A 20,000-nucleotide genomic window follows, 5' to 3' on the forward strand; every position below is an offset into this window, starting at 1 on the left:
CTAAAGCCGTGTGTGTGTGTGTGTGTGTGTGTGTGTGTGTGTGTGTGTGTGTGTGTGTGTGTGTGTGTGTGTGTGTGTGTGTGTGTGTGTGTGTGTGTGTGTGTGTGTGTGTGTGTGTGTGTGTGTGTGTGTGTGCATGACAGTGTGCGTGTGTGCGTGAGGTCATGCCACAGGCAGCTGCAAGGCCATGCTAAGTTTGTCATGTAATCAGAGGCAGGGGACATTACAACACCCAACCAGTTCTTCTTCATCACCGCTTTGAAGAGCACTCAGTTAACCCATTAAGACTTGAGGCCGATTCAACAAATGTCTTCTAAATCCTAACAGTTTTCTGAAACACTTATGTTTGCTAAAATATCAGTGGTTCTCAAACTTTTTCATGTCAAGGACCTATCAAAATTATATGTATTACCCCCCCCCCCATCTCAAAATATTTAGTTCCAGGGACCCAAATTCACAAATTAATGGTTAAAGTGGTTAAAATCTTTAAATGACAGATGCTTTCCCGGTCTTAATGGGTTATAAGCACATGTTTAAATCTAAGTGCCGCAAGTCTATCATGCACTGGGTAAGTGAGGGCCTGATCCACTCAATTATTGACTTGGACGTGGAAGAACCTAACTATACGAGGTTGACCGGAGTCCCTCAGGGCTCTATACTAGTAACTTTTCTGTTTTCTCTATTAGCTGAGAAAGTTTACCCCAGAATACGAATGCTGGGGTTTAAGCTCCAAAGCGATACATGCAATGTAGAGTATATGTAGATCCAATTTATTACACGGCTTGGTTGAATGCTCGATTCTAATTGGTCAATCGCGGCATTCAGCGCTCTGTTATTTCTTGAAGCCAGATCGCCGCTATGGAGAACGGACCTCTAAGAGCAGAGAAACGGTTTGTTTCTAGCACTACGATTCTGACCTGCATGCTGTTCAGTATTTACTGGGTGAGTTGGTGTTCTAGGATTGAGCTTATTCTGTGCTTGCACCGGTTAAGAGTGCAAACAAAGTAAAGCAATGCAACATTCAGACATAATTATTCCGTCTAGACAGTGTGTGAGGTAAATGGGTTAGTATGGGTGAATCGTGTGAACACCAGAGGTGAGGACTCCAAGTCAAGGGACTTAGATTAGAGCCAAATCAAGCAGCTGAAAACTTGACTTGTGTGTACGTGTGACTCAAATGATACTGTAAGACTGAGTCTATGTACATTACAGTACACATAAAAACCCTCAGTGTTAATTTAACTCCAAATGGAGTTATGGGTACATTTGGTTCGATTCGTGCACGCTTTGGAGCTAAATTAACACTAGGGCTTTACAGTGCAGCAGTAAAATACTTGAAGAAGCTCAGAAATTGAAACCAATGATTTATATTGTCTTTGGCTCATTGCCTTTGGACCTGATGACTTGTCGACATATCTTGGTTTACAAGCAAAACAATCGTCCTATTTTTTGAGTGTTTCAATATTGTGATGAACACCCTCTCACCGTTCTCCGACTGCCACCAGGACTTCTTGCGGTGGGGTTTGAAGGTGGTGATGACGTTCTCGATGCGGTGGCTGATTTTGTTGTAGATGGGGTCATATGCCCGCCGGGAGTCGCAGTGGAAGCACTTCTTCTCATCCTGCAGCCGGAAGGTCGAAAAAAGGTCAGGGATCGGGGTCAAAGGGTAAAGGTCCTTACACACCGGGGGCGTTTTTTTCATGCGAATAATACGTTTTTTTTTAAAAACCTTATAAAGTCAATGCAAACTTCCACATCAGTTTCGCGGAGCGAAAAAGCGTCTTTTATTTATTCGGACCGAGTCCCAATTTTGTGTATATTCGCATAATCGGCGGTGTGTAATGACCTTAAGAGTGAACAAATGGGTTGATGAGAGAGGCAGAACCTCAGAGCGAGGGGAGTGAAAGGATGTAGATGTTGGAAGTGACCCTGTCAAACAGGTGACGACTCGGGACGGATTTGACCACACTGCAACATTTGACGTGAGGGGCCGCCTGAGAGGTCACATGTTGACGGGGGGACACGATGATTTACGACACGATTCTGTCCCTGCGCAAAACGGTGCTGTGTCAGCTGAAACGCCGTTCTTTAGGAGTTGGGTTTGAGAATGGCACTTCCACATTCCAGTGTGGATGGGATTATCGGGATGTTGTGAAATTACATGGGGGTACCCGTCGCGTCACATGTTGCAGCATGGTCAGATGTTGTCCCAAGCCGTCACAATAGAACTACTTGAGTGTAAGTGAGAATGTGTAGCGCACGCACGCACGCACGCACGCACGCACACACACACACACACACACACACACACACACACACACACACACACACACACACACACACACACACACACACACACACACACACACACACACACACACACACACACACACACTGACCTGCAGATGGCTGACGATACAGTATGGGTCTCTCCTCCTCACGCCGCAGGTTGAAGAAGCCTTCAACTTCTTCTCACGTCCCACCAGCAGGTCGCCCGTTGCTGGGTAACAGCTGCCATGAGTACAGCCGTGGGCCGCATCTGGCTCCAGGGCAACAGCACATGCCAAGGCTGGGAGCGGGGCGGGAAAGAAATGGAGGGAAAAAACGGAAATTGACTACAGTGGTTCTCAAACTTTTTCGTGTCAAGGAGCCCAAATTAACATGTATTTGGCCAAGGACCCCCATCTGAAAAGATATATATCTAAAAAAAAACGAGATTTTTTGAAAATAGCAAGATCACATGCGTCGCAACGCATTGCAATGCAACGTGTTGTGAGCTTGTAGATCTGCAATTTTCACATAGCCGACACAAATAGGGTTAAAGTGGTTAAACTGATTTTAATGCTAAATTAACTAATTTAGCTGGGAACCCCCTGGAACCCCCCCAAGGACCCCTGGGGGTCCCCGGACCCCACTTTGAGAACCACTAGTAAACTGCAAAGTGACAGTCTACTTAAGATCATGGAGACTTTTGTTTTGGAAAACAAAGCTATCTTTAATGCTGGGGCCTCCATCCTGTCCTGGACAGAGCGGAGGTCATGAGACTTTATCACTTCCTGAAGAGAGACAGATGCCAGGATGGGAGGTCAGTCTAATCCAGAAAGCCAAAATAATAAGGACATCTAGATCTGGGCATCTGTAGGTAGGAGCCTGAATAAGGCTGATCTGGCCTGGTGGCCCAGCCAATTAAGCCTGATTTTTGACTTTGTTCTATGATGGTGTTGCACTCTCAAAATGCTGATCTACAAGCTCTCTCAATGCATCACATTTTCACGCGTTGTGAGATTGCAGATCACCTTTTTGCAGCGCACAACACCATTGCACAACTGAGTGTAAATTAAGCATTAATTCCACAAAGTTTAAGGTTCAGACTGAACCACAAGTCATGTTGTTCATGACCTAAGATGTCTCTAACCATCTTTCTCCGGAACTGTCTCCACTGACTGAACCATGCCATAAAGCAAGATTGCCTTCAAAGGCCTATTTAGCCCATTGACTATGCATTGGCTAAGCAGAAAATATTATTATATTACATGACATATTACTTATTCAGGTAATGTTCAATGATGTGTTAATGATATTGGAGAGAATGGTCGAAAGGAATGTTTGTGTAAGGCTGAAGCTGTGAATAGATGCCAGTATGGTACTTAAAAATAAGCCAGTCCACTGGTCGTCCCAGACCAGACAATCATTTTTGTTTCTTCAAAGTACGGTTCAGCACGACAGGCGGGTTGCGAAAGAACAACATGACTTAATAGTCTAGTCTGTGCATTTTGTATTCAGCTGTGGGAGCTTCATAAAGGTTAGGGCTCACAGGCTAACAGCTGGTAATTGGGCTACCCACTGGCCACCTGTGACCTGGCAGCTACTGTTAGATTAACCACTTGAACCTTTAGAATCCCTATTCTGGGGGGGAACATTGGGGGACTATTAACCCATGGGCCTGGGCCATAGCGTGGCGGTCCAGGCTGCAATGCGTGTCGTGGGTTCGACTCCCGTTCCACGACGACCTTTGCTGCGTGTCACCCCCATCTCTCTCCCCATTTCCCGTCAGCCTACTTTCCCTATCCCTCTCTAAAATAAAGGCATAAAAAGAAGATGTTTATATATATACAATATATATACAAGCTCATGGGGCGGCACCGAGTGCCACGCTATGAGCTTGTAGATCTGCTATTTTTGCAAAATCATGAACGTTTTTGCAAATCTTTGAAGATATGTTTTTTAAAGCAAACATTTGTAAAATATTTTGTTCCAGGGACCTCCAAAAGCAAAGATCTGAGTTAAAAATGTTGTTTAAAAAGATATATGTATTCAAAGATTTGCACAAAATGTTCAAGATTTTTCAATAATAGCAGATCTACAAGCTCATAGATAGAACTACTTGAGAGAAGTGAGAATGTGTAGCAAGCGCACACTAGCACGCATGCATGCACGCACACACACACACATGCGCACTATGAACTTGTATATCTGCTATTTTTGAATAGCCAAAGTATAAAATAATGGTTATAGCTCAAATCTGAAATGACACAGATGCGTTCCCGGATTGAATGGGTTAAAATCATTTGGTGCTGATGGAAAAAAGAGCAGTCCAAGTACGGAGCTAACTCAGGTCAAGTTTACTAAGTATAGAATGTTTTAAGAGCACTTCAGTTTCACTATTGAGAAAACATCCAGGACAGGGGAGGGTTTAAATCCATGGGCACATCTAGGTTAACAGATCCTGCTGTTTGCAGGGATCCTTCAGGCCTTCAGCTACAGGCTGAATCTGAAAACCAACCCATAATACAGAAGTTCAACGAGGACCAAGCCAGGGTTGAGGATGTACACTATAGGATTCCTCAAACAAATCAAATGCTGAAGATGCCTTCAAAGACACATTTTCTGGATCAAGGGGCACCACGTTAGCAAGAAAAAGCTTGGGAGTATGGGATTTTCACCCAGGTCTTGACTTTAGCATGTTCTTCAGACAGCCTAATTGTGGATAAATCTGATTTAAACTCATGTGACATGTGTTCAACCAAACATGTTCCCTGAGTCTGACAATGAGGAGGTGGGAAAGGGTGTGTGTGTGTGTGTGTGTGTGTGTGTGTGTGTGTGTGTGTGTGTGTGTGTGTGTGTGTGTGTGTGTGTGTGTGTGTGTGTGTGTGTGTGTGTGTGTGTGTGTGTGTGTGTGCGTGCGTGCGTGCGTGCGTGCGTGCGTGCGTGCGAGCGTGCGTGCGTGCGTGCGTGCGTGCGTGCGTGCGTGCGTGCGTGCGTGCGTGCGTGCGTGCGTGCGTGCGTGCGTGCGTGCGTGCGTGCGTGCGTGCGTGTGAGTGTGTGCGTGTGTGTGTGTGTGTGTGTGTGTGTGTGCCTGCCAGTCAGCCAGCCCCTGCTGCGTGGTACTTGTGTGTTGGTGTGAGTGAATGCTTGTGCTATGTGATGTGTGGGAGGTAGGAAATAAACCTTCATGACAGGCGTCACACATTCCACTGGACATCCTGAGGTGGATTCCTCCTCCAGCACCCGTGGGACCTGTGTGTGTGTGTGTGTGTGTGTGTGTGTGTGTGTGTGTGTGTGTGTGTGTGTGTGTGTGTGTGTGTTGCGCGCGCGCGCGCGTGCGTGCGTGCGTGGCTGTGTGTTCGTTCTTGTGTGTGTGGGAGTGTTGTTATGTGAGCATACATGAACAAGCAATATATGCAGACCTTGCATACGCGCACACATAGGCGTGTGTGTGTGTGTGTGTGTGTGTGTGTGTGTGTGTGTGTGTGTGTGTGTGTGTGTGTGTGTGTGTGTGTGTGTGTGTGTGTGTGTGTGTGTGTGTGTGTGTGTGTGTGTGTGTGTGTGTGTGTGTGTGTGTGTGTGTGTGTGTGTGTGTGTGTGTAAGGGGTTGGTATGAGGAGAGTGGAGACCCTCAGTCTGAGGAGCAGGGGGGTCTGGTGTCTGGGGTCTTACTGTCAGTCTGTCTGCAACAGGTGCCTCTAATCCTCTCTCCATATATAAACCATATATTGTATACATTCTATAGGGCAACATGTACCAGTAACAGCTTAAAACAGTTACAGTATAAGGAGCCACATTTATCCGGCTTGTCAAAGTAGGACGGCATTTTCAAATCTTAAATATGTATTGTAATGGTAGATGTGCGCTTACCGTTATACACTGTCAAATACAGTAATTGTGTTCATTTAACTCTCAGAGTTAGATTAACACTCAGGATTTCGCAGTGTACAGTATATGTGCCAGCCCTTATATTTGACCAATGACAATCACAGCATGAACATCTCATATTCTCATATAATATGATGTGAGTGTGAGATCATAACTGGCTGCGGTTTGGTGCCACTATACTGAGATGCTAGGTATATTCAAATCCTGTCAATAAAAATGTAAGAAATTTGCTGTGAAAAAGTGCATCACTTGTGACTAAGCTGTGGAGTGTTTGTTTAAATTGGACCCTTGTGTGTCCATTTAACCAAATGAACCCTAGCGTCCCTGTTCTGGCCAAAAGTGGCCATGTCATAATAGGTGAGAATTCTGCAGCAGGTGAATAGGTGAATAGTCAATACAAATAGACAAATATTCAGCAAAAATAGCAGATGTACAAGATCACGTGACGAGTTGCAAAGTGACACTGTTGTTTCACTATTTTACATGTACAACAAAGTATATGGGTTTAGGTGGTTACAATTCCAGTTAGATTCCCACTAACTGAAAGTGTAGCACTGCTAGCGAGGTAGCTATACCAGTCAATATTCTGGATACGCAGCAAGTATCACTAGTATTAAAGTTCAGATCAAACCACATTTAAAGAGTATCTAATTTCCATATCATGATGTATTTCAGAGTGAAACAGGCACGTGGGACGTAACATGTACTTCCTGGAGGAAGAGGCCGTGTTATAACATGGGGAATTACAGTTGAAGATTGATGGGTGGATGTCATATTATTTATCTGAAACATGACATATTTTGTGATTATCCTTTTTTTGGGGGGAATATATTGTTAGGTGCACCCTATGCATGGACACGTGAACTAAAAGTTATTTTTTTCATTTAATCTTTAATACTAGGTGATCTCAGCAGAGAGCCAGGGGTGGGGCACAAGACAGTGGTGGGCTTACAGCTGTAGATTGTGAGCTTCCTGGGAAAAGTGCAGAGGAGGTTTTCACATGGACACACACACACACACACACACACACACACACACACACACACACACACACACACACACACACACACACACACACACACACACACACACACACACACACACACACACACACACACACACACACACACACACACATCTGACATACACTCTAGAGGAAACCTGTGTTTGCCTGGCATCTAGACAAGTCTCACACTGGTGCCAGCCAACTATGTGACTAGCCATCTAAACAATGGTCAGACGTGTGCCATGCAAGGTACACACACTCACGCGCACGCATGCACACACACTCACTGGAACGCACGCACACTCACGTGCACGCACGCATGCATGCATTGCATGCACACACACTCATGTGAGTGCACAATTGATATGTGTGCATGCATTAAATACATGGAGTGGACATTGAATACACAAAAATAAATATTATAGAGCCTGGTCTAGCATAATAGTCTGTACTGTTCCAGTGATGGACACCATGGGCTGTGATAACACTGGTCTCAGACCAGCACCTTGTCCTGTCTGACTCATGATGGACACCATGGGCTGTGATAACACTGGTCTCAGACCAGTCCCTATCCTGAAAGGAAGAGGACTGGATAGGACAAAGAAAAAGAAGTGAAACGGGAAACACAGTGAGAGGTAGGAATGGGGACAGATAGAGAAAAAAAGAGAGAGAGAGAGAGAGAGAGAGAGAGAGAGAGAGAGAGAGAGAGAGAGAGAGAGAGAGAGAGAGAGAGAGAGAGAGAGAGAGAGAGAGAGAGAGAGCAGAGAGGTAGGGAGGAGAGAAATGAAAAGAAAAAGAGAGAGAGGGAGATAAAGGGAGAGAGGAGAGAGAGAGAGAGAGAGAGAGAGAGAGAGAGAGAGAGAGAGAGAGAGAGAGAGTTGGACTATAGTAACACAGCCTTTGCAGGGACACTGAGAAAACCCAGGCAGCTGCCATTTGATATCTGTTTTGGACGATACTGGCACACACTCAAAGGTGTGTGTGTGTGTGTGTGTGTGTGTGTGTGTGTGTGTGTGTGTGTGTGTGTGTGTGTGTGTGTGTGTGAAAAGGGGAAACAGAGGAGGGATACAGACGTCTGATGTACCATATAATCACTGCGTCGCTTGTCGTCTTTTATCTCTGTATATGTGTGTGTGTGTGTGTGTGTGTGTGTGTGTGTGTGTGTGTGTGTGTGTGTGTGTGTGTGTGCGCACAGTATGTGTGCACGTGCACGCATGGGTGAATATGCGTGTACATGTAAGTGCATGTGTGTCTGTCTCTGTCAACATACTGTATGTGTGTGTGTGTGTGTGTGTGTGTGTGTGTGTGTGTGTGTGTGTGTGTGTGTGTGTGTGTGCGCCTTGGAAAAAGGCACTATATGCACCATTTACCATTTACCATTTGTGCGTGCATGCGTGCGTGTGTGCGTGCGTGCGTGCGTGCGTGCGTGCGTGCGTGCGTGCGTGCGTGCGTGCGTGCGTGCGTGCGTGCGTGCGTGCGTGCGTGCGTGCGTGCGTGCGTGCGTGCGTGCGTGCGTGCGTGCGTGCGTGCGTGTGTGTGTGCGTGTGTGGCTCACACTTAGGTTCGGAGAATGACAGAGCTGACATCATTGTTGTGTCTTGAGCACAAATCTCGTCGGTCTGTACAGTATGTTGCACTGCAGAAAAATGTCCCGATGATGTGCTCTTGAGCAAGGCAATGAAACCACTACCTACAGCTCTCACTCAAATGTTACCTGACCAGTACACAATCACACAGTTAATGTATTCATAACACTGAGGATTTTACGGTGCAGGATGCTATCTCTCACACGGAGAGATTGAAGTCAGCGTCTGGCTTTTTTGGACTTGCTCCAATCACACCGTACGGCCCCCACGAGCAATCTGTGTGACAGCATGACGTGCTCAGTAAAAGTAACAATCTGTGTGACAGCATGACGTGCTCAGTAAAAGTAACAATCTGTGTGACAGCATGACGTGCTCAGTAAAAGTAACAATCTGTGTGACAGCATGACGTGCTCAGTAAAAGTAACAATCTGTGTGACAGCATGACGTGCTCAGTAAAAGTAACAATCTGTGTGACAGCATGACGTGCTCAGTAAAAGTAACAATCTGTGTGACAGCATGACGTGCTCAGTAAAAGTAACAATCTGTGTGACAGCATGACGTGCTCAGTAAAAGTAACAATCTGTGTGACAGCATGACGTGCTCAGTAAAAGTAACAATCTGTGTGACAGCATGACGTGCTCAGTAAAAGTAACAATACCACTATATGAAAATTATCTATAACAAGTAAAAGGCCCGCATTCAAAATTTTACTTGCGTAAAAGTACAAGAGAATTGGCATCAAAATATACTTACAGTACCAAAATAAAAGTCCTTAACTTTTCTTAACTTTTGGCAACCTATTTTGAAAATAGCTGATCTACAAGTTTGCAACCCGTCACGATTCGACACATTATGAGCTTGTAGATCAGCTATTTTCAAATACCTTAAGTAGAAAATAGGGCTTAAGTGGTAAATGTATCTTTTTTATTAATACTCAAAATATGCAAAGTAACCAGTAACTAACGCTGTCAAATAATTATAGTGGAGTAAAACATATAGTATTTGCCTCTAAGATGTAGTGGAATAGAAGTGTATCAGTATAAAAAAGTGGAAATAAATGTGAGAGCAACACTGGATGGAAAGCAGAAGCCCAGAGGGACGGAGAGGGAAAGGGAAAGAGAGAGAGGATGAAAGATGACTTGAGATGAGAGCAAGGAAGTAGACTCAAGGATGCAGCGAGGAAGACGTGAAGGGAGGGGAGGGTGGAGGATAGCAGCGAGTGGCATGAGGGGAGAGAGAAGAGAGAGAGGGATGGGGCGGTTGACTAGGCAGATGAAGGATTCTCTCTCTCTCTCTCTCTCTCTCTCTCTCTCTCTCTCTCTCTCTCTCTCTCTCTCTCTCTCTCTCTCTCTCTCTCTCTCTCTCTCTCTCTCTCTCTCTCTGTTTGATTCTCTCCTCTCTTAGCCATAAATGGACAGGCATGGAGGAATGCAGGCTGACAGCTGAGAGAAGAGAAGGGGGAGGTGGTGGTATTGGTGGTGATGGTTACACACACGTGTGTGTGTGTGTGTGTGTGTGTGTGTGTGTGTGTGTGTGTGTGTGTGTGTGTGCACGCGTGCGCGTGTGCGTGCGTGCGTGTGTGTGTACCTCAGAGTACTGCACAAAGCCCTGCTGTTCACCCACCCATTAGTCTGTAACAGCAGGCCTGACTGACTAGTATTGTAGCATTGCGCCACAGAGTGATAGAGCTATTCAGTATAGCTTTGCCCGTTATACTGCACACACACACCTGCACGGCACGCACAACAACGAAGTATCACTAAAGCTGTAGCTATAGTTCAGCACAGCACCCAAAGACTGCATTTGGTAACCATAACAGGAATGGGCAGCCAAGCACTAGCTGGGCCACAGGGACTGCTGTAGCTCCTGCCATTGTTATAAATCTATTCAGAGCTACCTGGAAAAGACACATGATATTATTGTGTCCCTTGTTAAGTGATAGTGAAACACGAATCCGGGCCCTCAGGTCGACACAGCTCCAGATTTGTCATTTAACCCATTAAAACCGGGAGTGCATCTGTGTAACCACTTAAACCATTATTTTTACACTCCCCCCCCCTCCCCTCTCTCTTTTTCCAGTCAACCTTTTTTTAGCAGATATACAAGCTCATAGCACCGAGTGCCACGCTTCTGGGGGTCCCTGGAACAAAATATTTTCAGACAGAGGGTCGGCGGCCAAATACATATGATTTTGGGGGTCCTTGACATGAAAAAGAGAACCACTGATACAGTAAAATACGTTTTTCAGAAAACTGTTAGGATTTAGAAGACATTTTGTAGAATCGGAACCTCAGGCCTTAATGGGCTAAGCTGTAAAAGCAGGAACACGTTAAAATCCTCAGTGTTCATTTATCCATTTGTAACTCAGAAAGTGTACAAATTTAACCATTTGAACACGAGAATTACCACTGAGATTGTATGGTGCGCCCCCCTCACCACCTCGCACAAGTTCACAAGCTCACACCTTATGTCTACCCTTATGTACATACTGTACCTGTAGGTTTATGCTACTGTATGTGTTTATAACTGTAGTAGATATCTTTGATATCCCTCCCCCCCCTCTTTTTTTCTTTTCTTCTTTCTGAAAACGATGGAGCCTGTACACGTCTATAAAGTAGACCTTGTATTGAACTGTACTTTCCTGTGCTTTTGTTGTTGCAAACTCTTAATAAAGTATTCAATCAATCAATCAATCAATCAATCAACCAATCAACCAACCATTCAAGTACAGATGTGATGTGACAATAAGGTTGTTTCTGACTCTTACATGAGCAGTTAGCCTTTATTCTTGGCCTTTACCTCCCACCTCAATAAAGAGAAAACACGTAAGTAAAACACGTGCTCTTCCCGGAGGCTGTCTGGCTATGCTGTCCCCCAGACCGGGCCAGAGAACAGAATTAGCACTTCTCTTTCATCTGGCGACCGAAAGAGGTGCTTTGTGCGATGCCGGTAATGAATCTCATTATCTGGTGAGCTCCGAAAACAATCTTGGCCCTGTCACCTCGTCCTCTGGGATGAGTCACAGACACAGACAATTTCCTGGGGACGAGACCGTAGTGAAAGAGAGATCCCTCTCTCTCATTTCCACTTCATGAGAGTGCATTATCAACCTGAGACCTGGAGCGCAAAGTTGGAGCACACTGTCCCCCCCCCCCCCGGACCCCCCCCCTCCTCTCTCTCTGTCTCTTTTTCCAGTCAACCTTTTTTTTTTACATTCTCACTGGCTCTGTTTTGTAATTGAGCCTCTATGTATCAACATGGGTACAGTTGTAAATCTCTGTCCTCGCAGTGATCATCATGAAATTATTTTTGATATTATTAATAGATTCTGATACAGAATATGTCTTTTAAATACAATAAATTGGGGCTGGGCAATATATCAATATTAAATCCATATACTAACTAGACTGATTGTAATCACTTACAAGCCTTATGTTATACTTAAAATGAAAATTGTCAAAAATTGCCCCGGCCTCTACTAGCTCACAACGCGATGTGGTGCATTGTGAGCTTGTACTGTAGATAAGCTATTTTCGCTATATTTGACAATTTTTTAAGATTCCAAAAGAAAAAGTATATTATCGTCACAATACGATAATACCGTCACGATATTTATACTGCAGTGTTTGGTTTTACATATTGTAATATTTTATTTGATTACACACCTAATCTATACATGAATCTATCTATTGCATCTATCTAATCTACTGAAGTGTATATGTACCATATGTGCATGTAGTCATGTCGCTTTCTGTGCTAAAGCCCTAAACTGTGATGTGTCAATGCAGGGTTGTATTTGGAAGGGGACATGGGGTTGGGTGGGTGTTGTTTGGCGTGCCGTACAGCGGTGTGACGTCAACACGACACATTCCATTGAGACAGACTCAGAGGCAAAGTTTGCTGTCATGCCTGTCATGGTAAACAACAGGGGCAGTTGCTATAACAAACAAAAAGCGAACCATCAAAGGCCTCCACATATGGGGACTCACATATATATACATATATGGGGGGCACATGCACAGTATTATGCACAGGTGCACATGAGCAAACGTTAGCATGAGTAATACCACCATGATGACCAATACAAGAACGCTTGCCCCAAAACACGCTCGCCCCGGGTAAAATCCGGCGACAGTTCCGAGGTTTTTATCTAAAAAAAAAAAAAAAAGAGTGCCACAATTCTACTGCTGAGCTAAGACGCCCGCTTGCATTGGGGAAATATTGCGCTTTGAGCTTCAGGCAATAGCTCCCGTAGTGATCCTACCTGAACACACGGTCTAAATTTCTCAGTAGAAAAGCAGGGAGACCACCTCCAACATACCATATAGAATGGTCAAAATAACGTATTCACCCAAAGAAAGTTGGATTAATGAAACAAGAAATAATAAAAAAAAAACATTCTGTGAAGCTGCATAAACAATAAAAAGTCACTAAATTATAATGAAAAAGCATGCTGAGATCAGCCTGACAAGAGCAGTGAGCACATTGGAAAACAATCAAATGGGGGTCCTGCATGTATCCCGTGTGGTTCAATGAATTACGTGTCCTGTCTTTTGGTTTCTTTAACGAATTGAACCCCAGCATCCATATTCTTTGGGGAACATTAACCAATCTACAGAGATCACAAAGGGTTTAAGTGGTTAACCTGAGCTGCACTAGCAACGGCAATAAAGACTTGAAACTGAACTTTAAAAGTGCACAACACAGCGTTGTGTTTAAGCTATATAGCCTGCAGTGAGCTATTTCTGTACCCTGGGGGGAGAGAAGAGTCAACAGACTTTTATTTCTTCACTCCTTCCATCTAATTAGTTTCGTCCTTCATGTCTCTCTGTGCGTCCTCCCTTCTCCTTGGGTTTGTCTTATGAGCCGTCCACTCCCACAACCACACATCCAGCTGCCTCAACTCCCTCCACTTCTCATTATTAAGCCTGATATCATCTGTGCCAATAAGTAGCAGACCTACAAGCTCATCACTTTGATGCAACGCATTGAGCTTGTACATCTGCTATTTTCAACATGCAACACAGCCGTACGATAGATTAGAAATTAAGCATTATTCTCCCTCTCTTTCCATCTCTCTCCCTCTATCTCCCTCTCCCTCTCCCTCCCCTCCCCCTCTTTTCCTCCATGTTTTTCAGTGACATCTTATCTTGTTGTTCTGTTCACCCACCCTTGCATCCCGGGGTCCTCGTTTATCAAAGTGACCTTTGACTCACATGTTTATTGTTCCAGAATGAGAAAACAGCCTTGCAGTTCTAACTTTTGGTATATTTCGAAATGTTGAAATAAATTTGAAGGCAATTGATTATTTCTTTCTAATAGATCACGGCAAAATGAAGTAAATGTTAGCTTCTGAAGCAAGAAAGGGAAAGGGAGACCTTTGCTAGTGCTGCGGGGGAAAACTCAGTTTCACCCAGCTGATGGCTGCTCAGATGGTTATGATGAGCGCACAGGGGGAGCTGTTAGTGTCTTGCTCAGGGACACTTCGACATATAACCGGGGCCGAGAAGCGAACCAGTGACGTTCTGACTACAGCTGTACCCTGTCAGCTACAGCTGCCCGACAGTATGGTGCTGGAGATGGTGCTGGCTGGTGTTTGAAACTCTAAACTCTGACGACACTAAGGCCTCCTCAAAAACACAGTCCAGACATGGTAAAAAAATATATATTTTAAAAAACGCTTCAAGTTGTTTGAATCTGTTAAACAGCACTTGACCTCAGGTCGTCCGGCGCTAACACCAACTCGTGTGGAAAAGACCTAACTTGCAAATGAATATATGACCCAAGCTTGTGTTTTCTTTTCTATTTTGTTCCATAAATTATGAAGTGTTTTTGCTCAGGTTTGGCGCGGCCCCACAGCGTTTCTGACAGTTGTTAGTGTACCCGCCGGCCAGCGGTCCGTCCGCCTGGCAGACGCAGGGCTGCAGTGACAGAAGCCAGACTCTGTCCATTACACACACAGACTGTTACGTTAATGAGGCCTGGCACTGGGACACAGCTGGTCCCGTTAGGAGAGAGAAAACACATCCCTGTTTCAACTTGGAGACATCGGGAAGAGAGCTAGAGCAGGGCAATGGAGCCACGAGACCACCAGATGCACATCATCAGCATGCAACAGGTGGGGGCACGGGTAGACACGCACATAATAGGACGCATGTGTTCTTGAACTTTCACTACGTCAAAAAGCGTGAAATATCCTGCAACCGTCCTCAATCCCCTGTAGCGTCAAGCCTAATTTATAGTGTCAAGGTTCCCCTAGCTCTGGTCCATAGCGTTAGAAGGAGTTCTCCTTAACACTATGGTACTTTCGATCCTTTCCCCTCACACCCACGGTAGCGCAGGCTGCGCAGCCTCTCATCTTTAGTAAAAAAAATATATATATACTTTCGCTACTCACAAAAACAAAGACGGTTTTATTGAGTTGAAAGCCTACTCTACTTAGTGGGAACACGCTGAGCACCCCACCTCACGTCTAAAATACACTTTTTGACCAAAAAAAAAAAAAAAAAAGGTGGTTACTTATATTTTCTGGCCAAAAAGTGTATTTTAGACGTGAGGTGGGGGGCTCAGAGTGTTCCCACTATGTAGAGTAGGCTTTCCACTCCGAAAGTCCCATAGCGTTAAGGAGAACTCCTTTTAACGCTATGGACCAGAGCTAAGGTTCCCCCAACACACACACACACACGCACGCGCACGCGCACACACACACACACACACACACACACACACACACACACACACACACACACACACACACACACACACACACACACACACACACACACACACACACACAAAACTGACTCATCTATTCTGCTGCTGCAGTAGTGAGATTTTAAAAACAATTCTGCTTGGTGATTGTGGAATACTGATACAGCAGCAGTGAGAATCACCCAGTACAGCTAATAACAGAACACACTTCCAACAACCAGCTCCTGAGGCGGTGCTGCCTCAAGCCCAATAAATCCAAAGGCTAGAGGTTTACATGTGTCCAACAGATGTTGGTGGGGACAACCACTTGATGTAGTCAGACTTTCAGTCAAATCAGTCAGCCAGTTGAGTGATTTGGGTTAGCTTGAGGTTTGATTGCTATGCTGCATTTGCAGCCTGTGTAAGTGACACAATGCAGACATACAGTACAGCTCCTAGTCTCAACTATAGACACTAGACAGATGGGTCCAGTGTAATGTACATGAGCTAATCGTACCCTCCAACTGGAAAAATCTGTCTCTACTTGGAGGGAGAACAAATCAAAAGTACGGTACATATGGGACACCATTAGCTGATGCACTCATTTGTGTAAACAGTATGTGCACGCACTTGTGTTTGCTCAAACATGCCATGTCTCCTCGCCGTATAATAATTATATGAGGTATGGTGTATAATATCTGGGATATCTGGGATTGTGTGTGCATGTGTGTGTGCTCATAACTTACAAAGTGTAGTTTCCTGGCACTATGTAGAATGCATGCAATTATAGCCACATGAATACCGTAATGGTAATCACTGGTAATCACGCGTCCATGTGCGTGTGAATGTGCATGCGTCCATTGTGTAGTCTACTGTAAAGTCTCCTGGCACTGCTTATCATGCAGACGATCAGTGAACTTAATGAATGTAATGGCGGTGTGTCTGCCTTTTGAATGTTGAAACTACGTTCCAGTAAACTGCATAGCTAGAGTATGGCTAACCTCTGGATGACCCGTGGCATAGGTCACTTGTTGTGGGTAATTTAGGACACAGGGGACACAGTGTGACTGTAGGCATGCCTGTGTGTGTGTGTGTGTGTGTGTGTGTGTGTGTGTGTGTGTGTGTGTGTGTGTGTGTGTGTGTGTGTGTGTGTGTGTGTGTGTGTGTGTGTGTGTGTGTGTGTGTGTGTGTGTGTGTGTGTGTGTGTGCGCGCGTGTGTGTGTGCGTGCGGGTACGTATGTGCGTGGTTCCCCTTAATTTGAACTAAAACACATTTACTGTGCCCCAGAAACGGCAAGGAAACAGGGCAGCACCTGACAAACACAACGCATCTTATTTTCTACAGTACACAGTGTGCATTTAAATCCGAGCATGTAGTACAAATTGTACACGCTCAGAGTTAAAGGAACACTCAGGATTGTATAGCGTATGTTTGCTTCCCAGGTGTCTACTGAGACTGATATGAACAGAGGAACAGTGAGCTCCTGAGATCAAGGACAGGTTTGGCCTTATACAGATCGAACAGAACAGATAGATTTTGGCAGTTTTATGTTTTTTCTTAATTTTGGCAATTATGGAAAGAAACACAGCCAAGTATATAAAAGCCATTTGAAATGCTTAAAATAGCAAAATCTTATTTTAAATGCTGCCGAAGAGTAGGTACCTCGACGTTACTCCCCAACATGCTATGCCAGTTTTATTGAACACAACCTACAAACAACAAAGATATTCTTTCAAATTAAAGTACTACCAAACTTTCAAGTAACTTTCCAGTTTCAAAGAAGCTGCCCGACGCCTGCACAAATCAATGTGACAGGCACACAAATCACTGTTGTTAATAATAGTTAATTGCCACGTATTTATGCTTGTTAAAAGCAACATTTTATTAAGGGATAACCGCAATTTGGCCACAAAATTGAAATGTGTAAAACAAAGCATAAATGTTGTAATTTAAAAAAAGTGTTTGGTGACTGCATGTGTATCAGGGGATGTATGTGGCCAACATTGGGGGTTGGCAGTGATAAGGACTAAACTGATAGAATAATGGAAATTATTTTTTCCCCAAAAAAGAAAAGTGATTAGTTTGTGGACTATAATACACCGTAGTCATAGTGCCACTTTAATTAAACACTGTTGCATAGTACTGGCCAGCTAAAATCCAAGATATAGCCTATAGTATTCCAACAATATAAACCTTATAACCTTATATAAATTCTGGTGTCAACACTAATTAAATACAGGTGAGCTATAACCTGGCCTGTGTTTAAAGGGTGAAGAGGCTTTATTAGACACGTGCCTGGGTGTGTGTGTGTGTGTGTGTGTGTGTGTGTGTGTGTGTGTGTGTGTGTGTGTGTGTGTGTGTGTGTGTGTGTGTGTGTGTGTGTGTGTGTGTGTGTGTGTGTGTGTGTGTGTGTGTGTGGGCGTGTGTGTGTGTGTGTGTGTGTGTGTGTGTGTGTGTGTGTGTGTGTGTGTGTGTGTGTATGTGTGTTTAAAATTAGGGGGTTTCAACTGGTGAAGTCACAACTAAACACGGAGGAGGCTGGAGGAGGTCTGAGAACAAATTTGAAAACACAGCCAAGTCTTTTGTAAGTAATAAACATCATGAGTGTTTAGGCAATAAGACTTTCATTAATTCCTTCTTTCCTCTCCTGTTCTAACTTCCTTCCTTCCTTTTCCCTGTGCTTTCCCCCGTAACCTCCATAGTCCACCCCCCAACCCTCTTTATTTTCGTTTTACTTAACTCTGCTATCACACCATCAGCTCCATGTCCAATATTAGACCAGTGCAGGTGTGTAGGTGTCTGAGAGTGCTTTTTAACCACCAGCCTCACAAGACACAACCTGTCATTAGAGTCTGCTGTTGGACTGTAGCAATAAAACACGCAGTGAGAAAATGAGCGACTACAGGGCACGTATACTGTAGTAGCGGACATGGAGGCCTTTCTCCTCTGTCAAAGATGTTTAAAGGGAGTATATATTGATATTCTTGATTCTCAAGTGAAAAAGGTTAGATGTCATGAATTAAATGTTGCCTTGTTGTTTTTTCTTGTAGTGACTTAAAGGAACATCTAACACCCATTTTCAACCGTATCTTCGTATAATTAGTCCTCCTCACTAACACCTCACTAGATTATAAGATGGCACTACTTCCATACAGCTCTTGCTCTGCGTCTCAGGGGGTAGGCTGTGGACAGTTATGAAACCTGCCTAACAATGACATCATCGGTGAGGATTCCAAGCTAATGGAAACTACAGCCTTTCTCTTCCTAAAAGGTTGGCATGTTGAAATAGAAGCCATTGTTCTTGCATATATATTTGCAAGAAACACAAAATGTAATGTTAAGATTACCACAGGCACCGATGATGTCATCGGTAGGCACATTTTCGATCCATCCGCACAATCCAACTCTAAAGTACAGAGCATGTAGACAGAAAAGACACCGTCCCATTATTGAGGACCGATTAGTGATTATACTATAGAGATGATGTTGAAAACGGCAAATGTTCCTTTAAAGGGAGGTACAGCTATTAAACAGTGAATCTGCACAGTAAAATCCAAATGGGCCGTAAGGGTCCATTTAGTAACATTTGTACACTCTCTGAGTTACAAATGGATAAATTAACAAAGGTTTTATTGTGTACGTTCCAACGCTCGTTGTATTAGTGATATTTCAAGCACAACCATTTCCTGCCCAATCCTGCTCTAACATGTGTATTTATACTCTTGTGTCTTTAAGTGCTCTTTTGGGTACACACAACCTAGACTTCACCTTTATGAAGAAAAAAAAAGACATTCTTTTCTGATACTATACAACTGCAAAAGCAGGCTATTGATAACAGCCATTGATAACGGGCATTTCATAACGGGCAAAATCACATTCACAGTGAAGCAGGTATGCCAAGATACTGTAGGATTAGCATGTTGTCTCAGGGACGAGCTCACAAAGGAACAACTTTGTTGTACTAATTGCCCCTAGCGGTATTAATAAAATTGTTTGAAGTTTGAAGATCAAAAGGGGGCACTGTGCGGAGGCAGAACATATGCTTACACAGTAAAATCCTCAGCGTTTAATTTATCCATTTGTAACTCTGACAGTGTACAAATGTAAACAAATCCATTCGATTACGTTTTTTGTACACTCTTAACTGTGTATTTTCAAAATATCTGAAGTTATGCAGGGGCTGAAATTAATACAGCAACCAATTGTGGCTAATGAGCTTGACTTTATGCTTGTTCTCCCTCATAGGATACCCTGCGTGAGCGAGAGACAGTGTGAAAAGACCACAGTGGAAATAAGATATTGAGTTTTACTGTGTTTTATCCTTTTGACAGATTTATACAATACCATTTTATGTCAATAAATCATCAATCAAATGGCTGTGCATCAGCTCCTTCAGTAGAAGGATACCTTCCATTACCAGCCACAACCACTGCTTTTATAATTAGACTCAATTTCCTATTCCTCCCTGCCACCACCCACCAATTGCTCCCCCTTTCCTTTTTCTCTTATAATTCCTTTTACCCCTACCCCGTTTCCTCCTCCTCCTCCTGCACTCCTCTTTTCA

At 44.0% G+C, this 20,000-nt stretch overlaps 1 protein-coding gene across 2 annotated transcripts in view; it reads right to left on the bottom strand.

Moving 5' to 3' along the window:
• lamb2 (laminin, beta 2 (laminin S)) overlaps positions 1-20,000 on the bottom strand; it is a 61,425-nt gene that overhangs the window by 37,145 nt on the left and 4,280 nt on the right. For both annotated transcript variants that reach the window (XM_084068550.1, XM_084068549.1), the window contains exons 3-4: positions 2,400-2,569; positions 1,486-1,621 (exon numbers count right to left, since the gene is read on the bottom strand). In XM_084068550.1, the coding sequence (XP_083924676.1) occupies positions 1,486-1,621; positions 2,400-2,569 (306 nt within the window). The remainder of the gene's footprint in view (positions 1-1,485; positions 1,622-2,399; positions 2,570-20,000) is intronic.

This window comes from Gymnoscopelus microlampas, assembly GCF_963454915.1.
Source record: "Gymnoscopelus microlampas genome assembly, chromosome: 10".
NCBI classification, from domain to species: domain Eukaryota; kingdom Metazoa; phylum Chordata; class Actinopteri; order Myctophiformes; family Myctophidae; genus Gymnoscopelus; species Gymnoscopelus microlampas.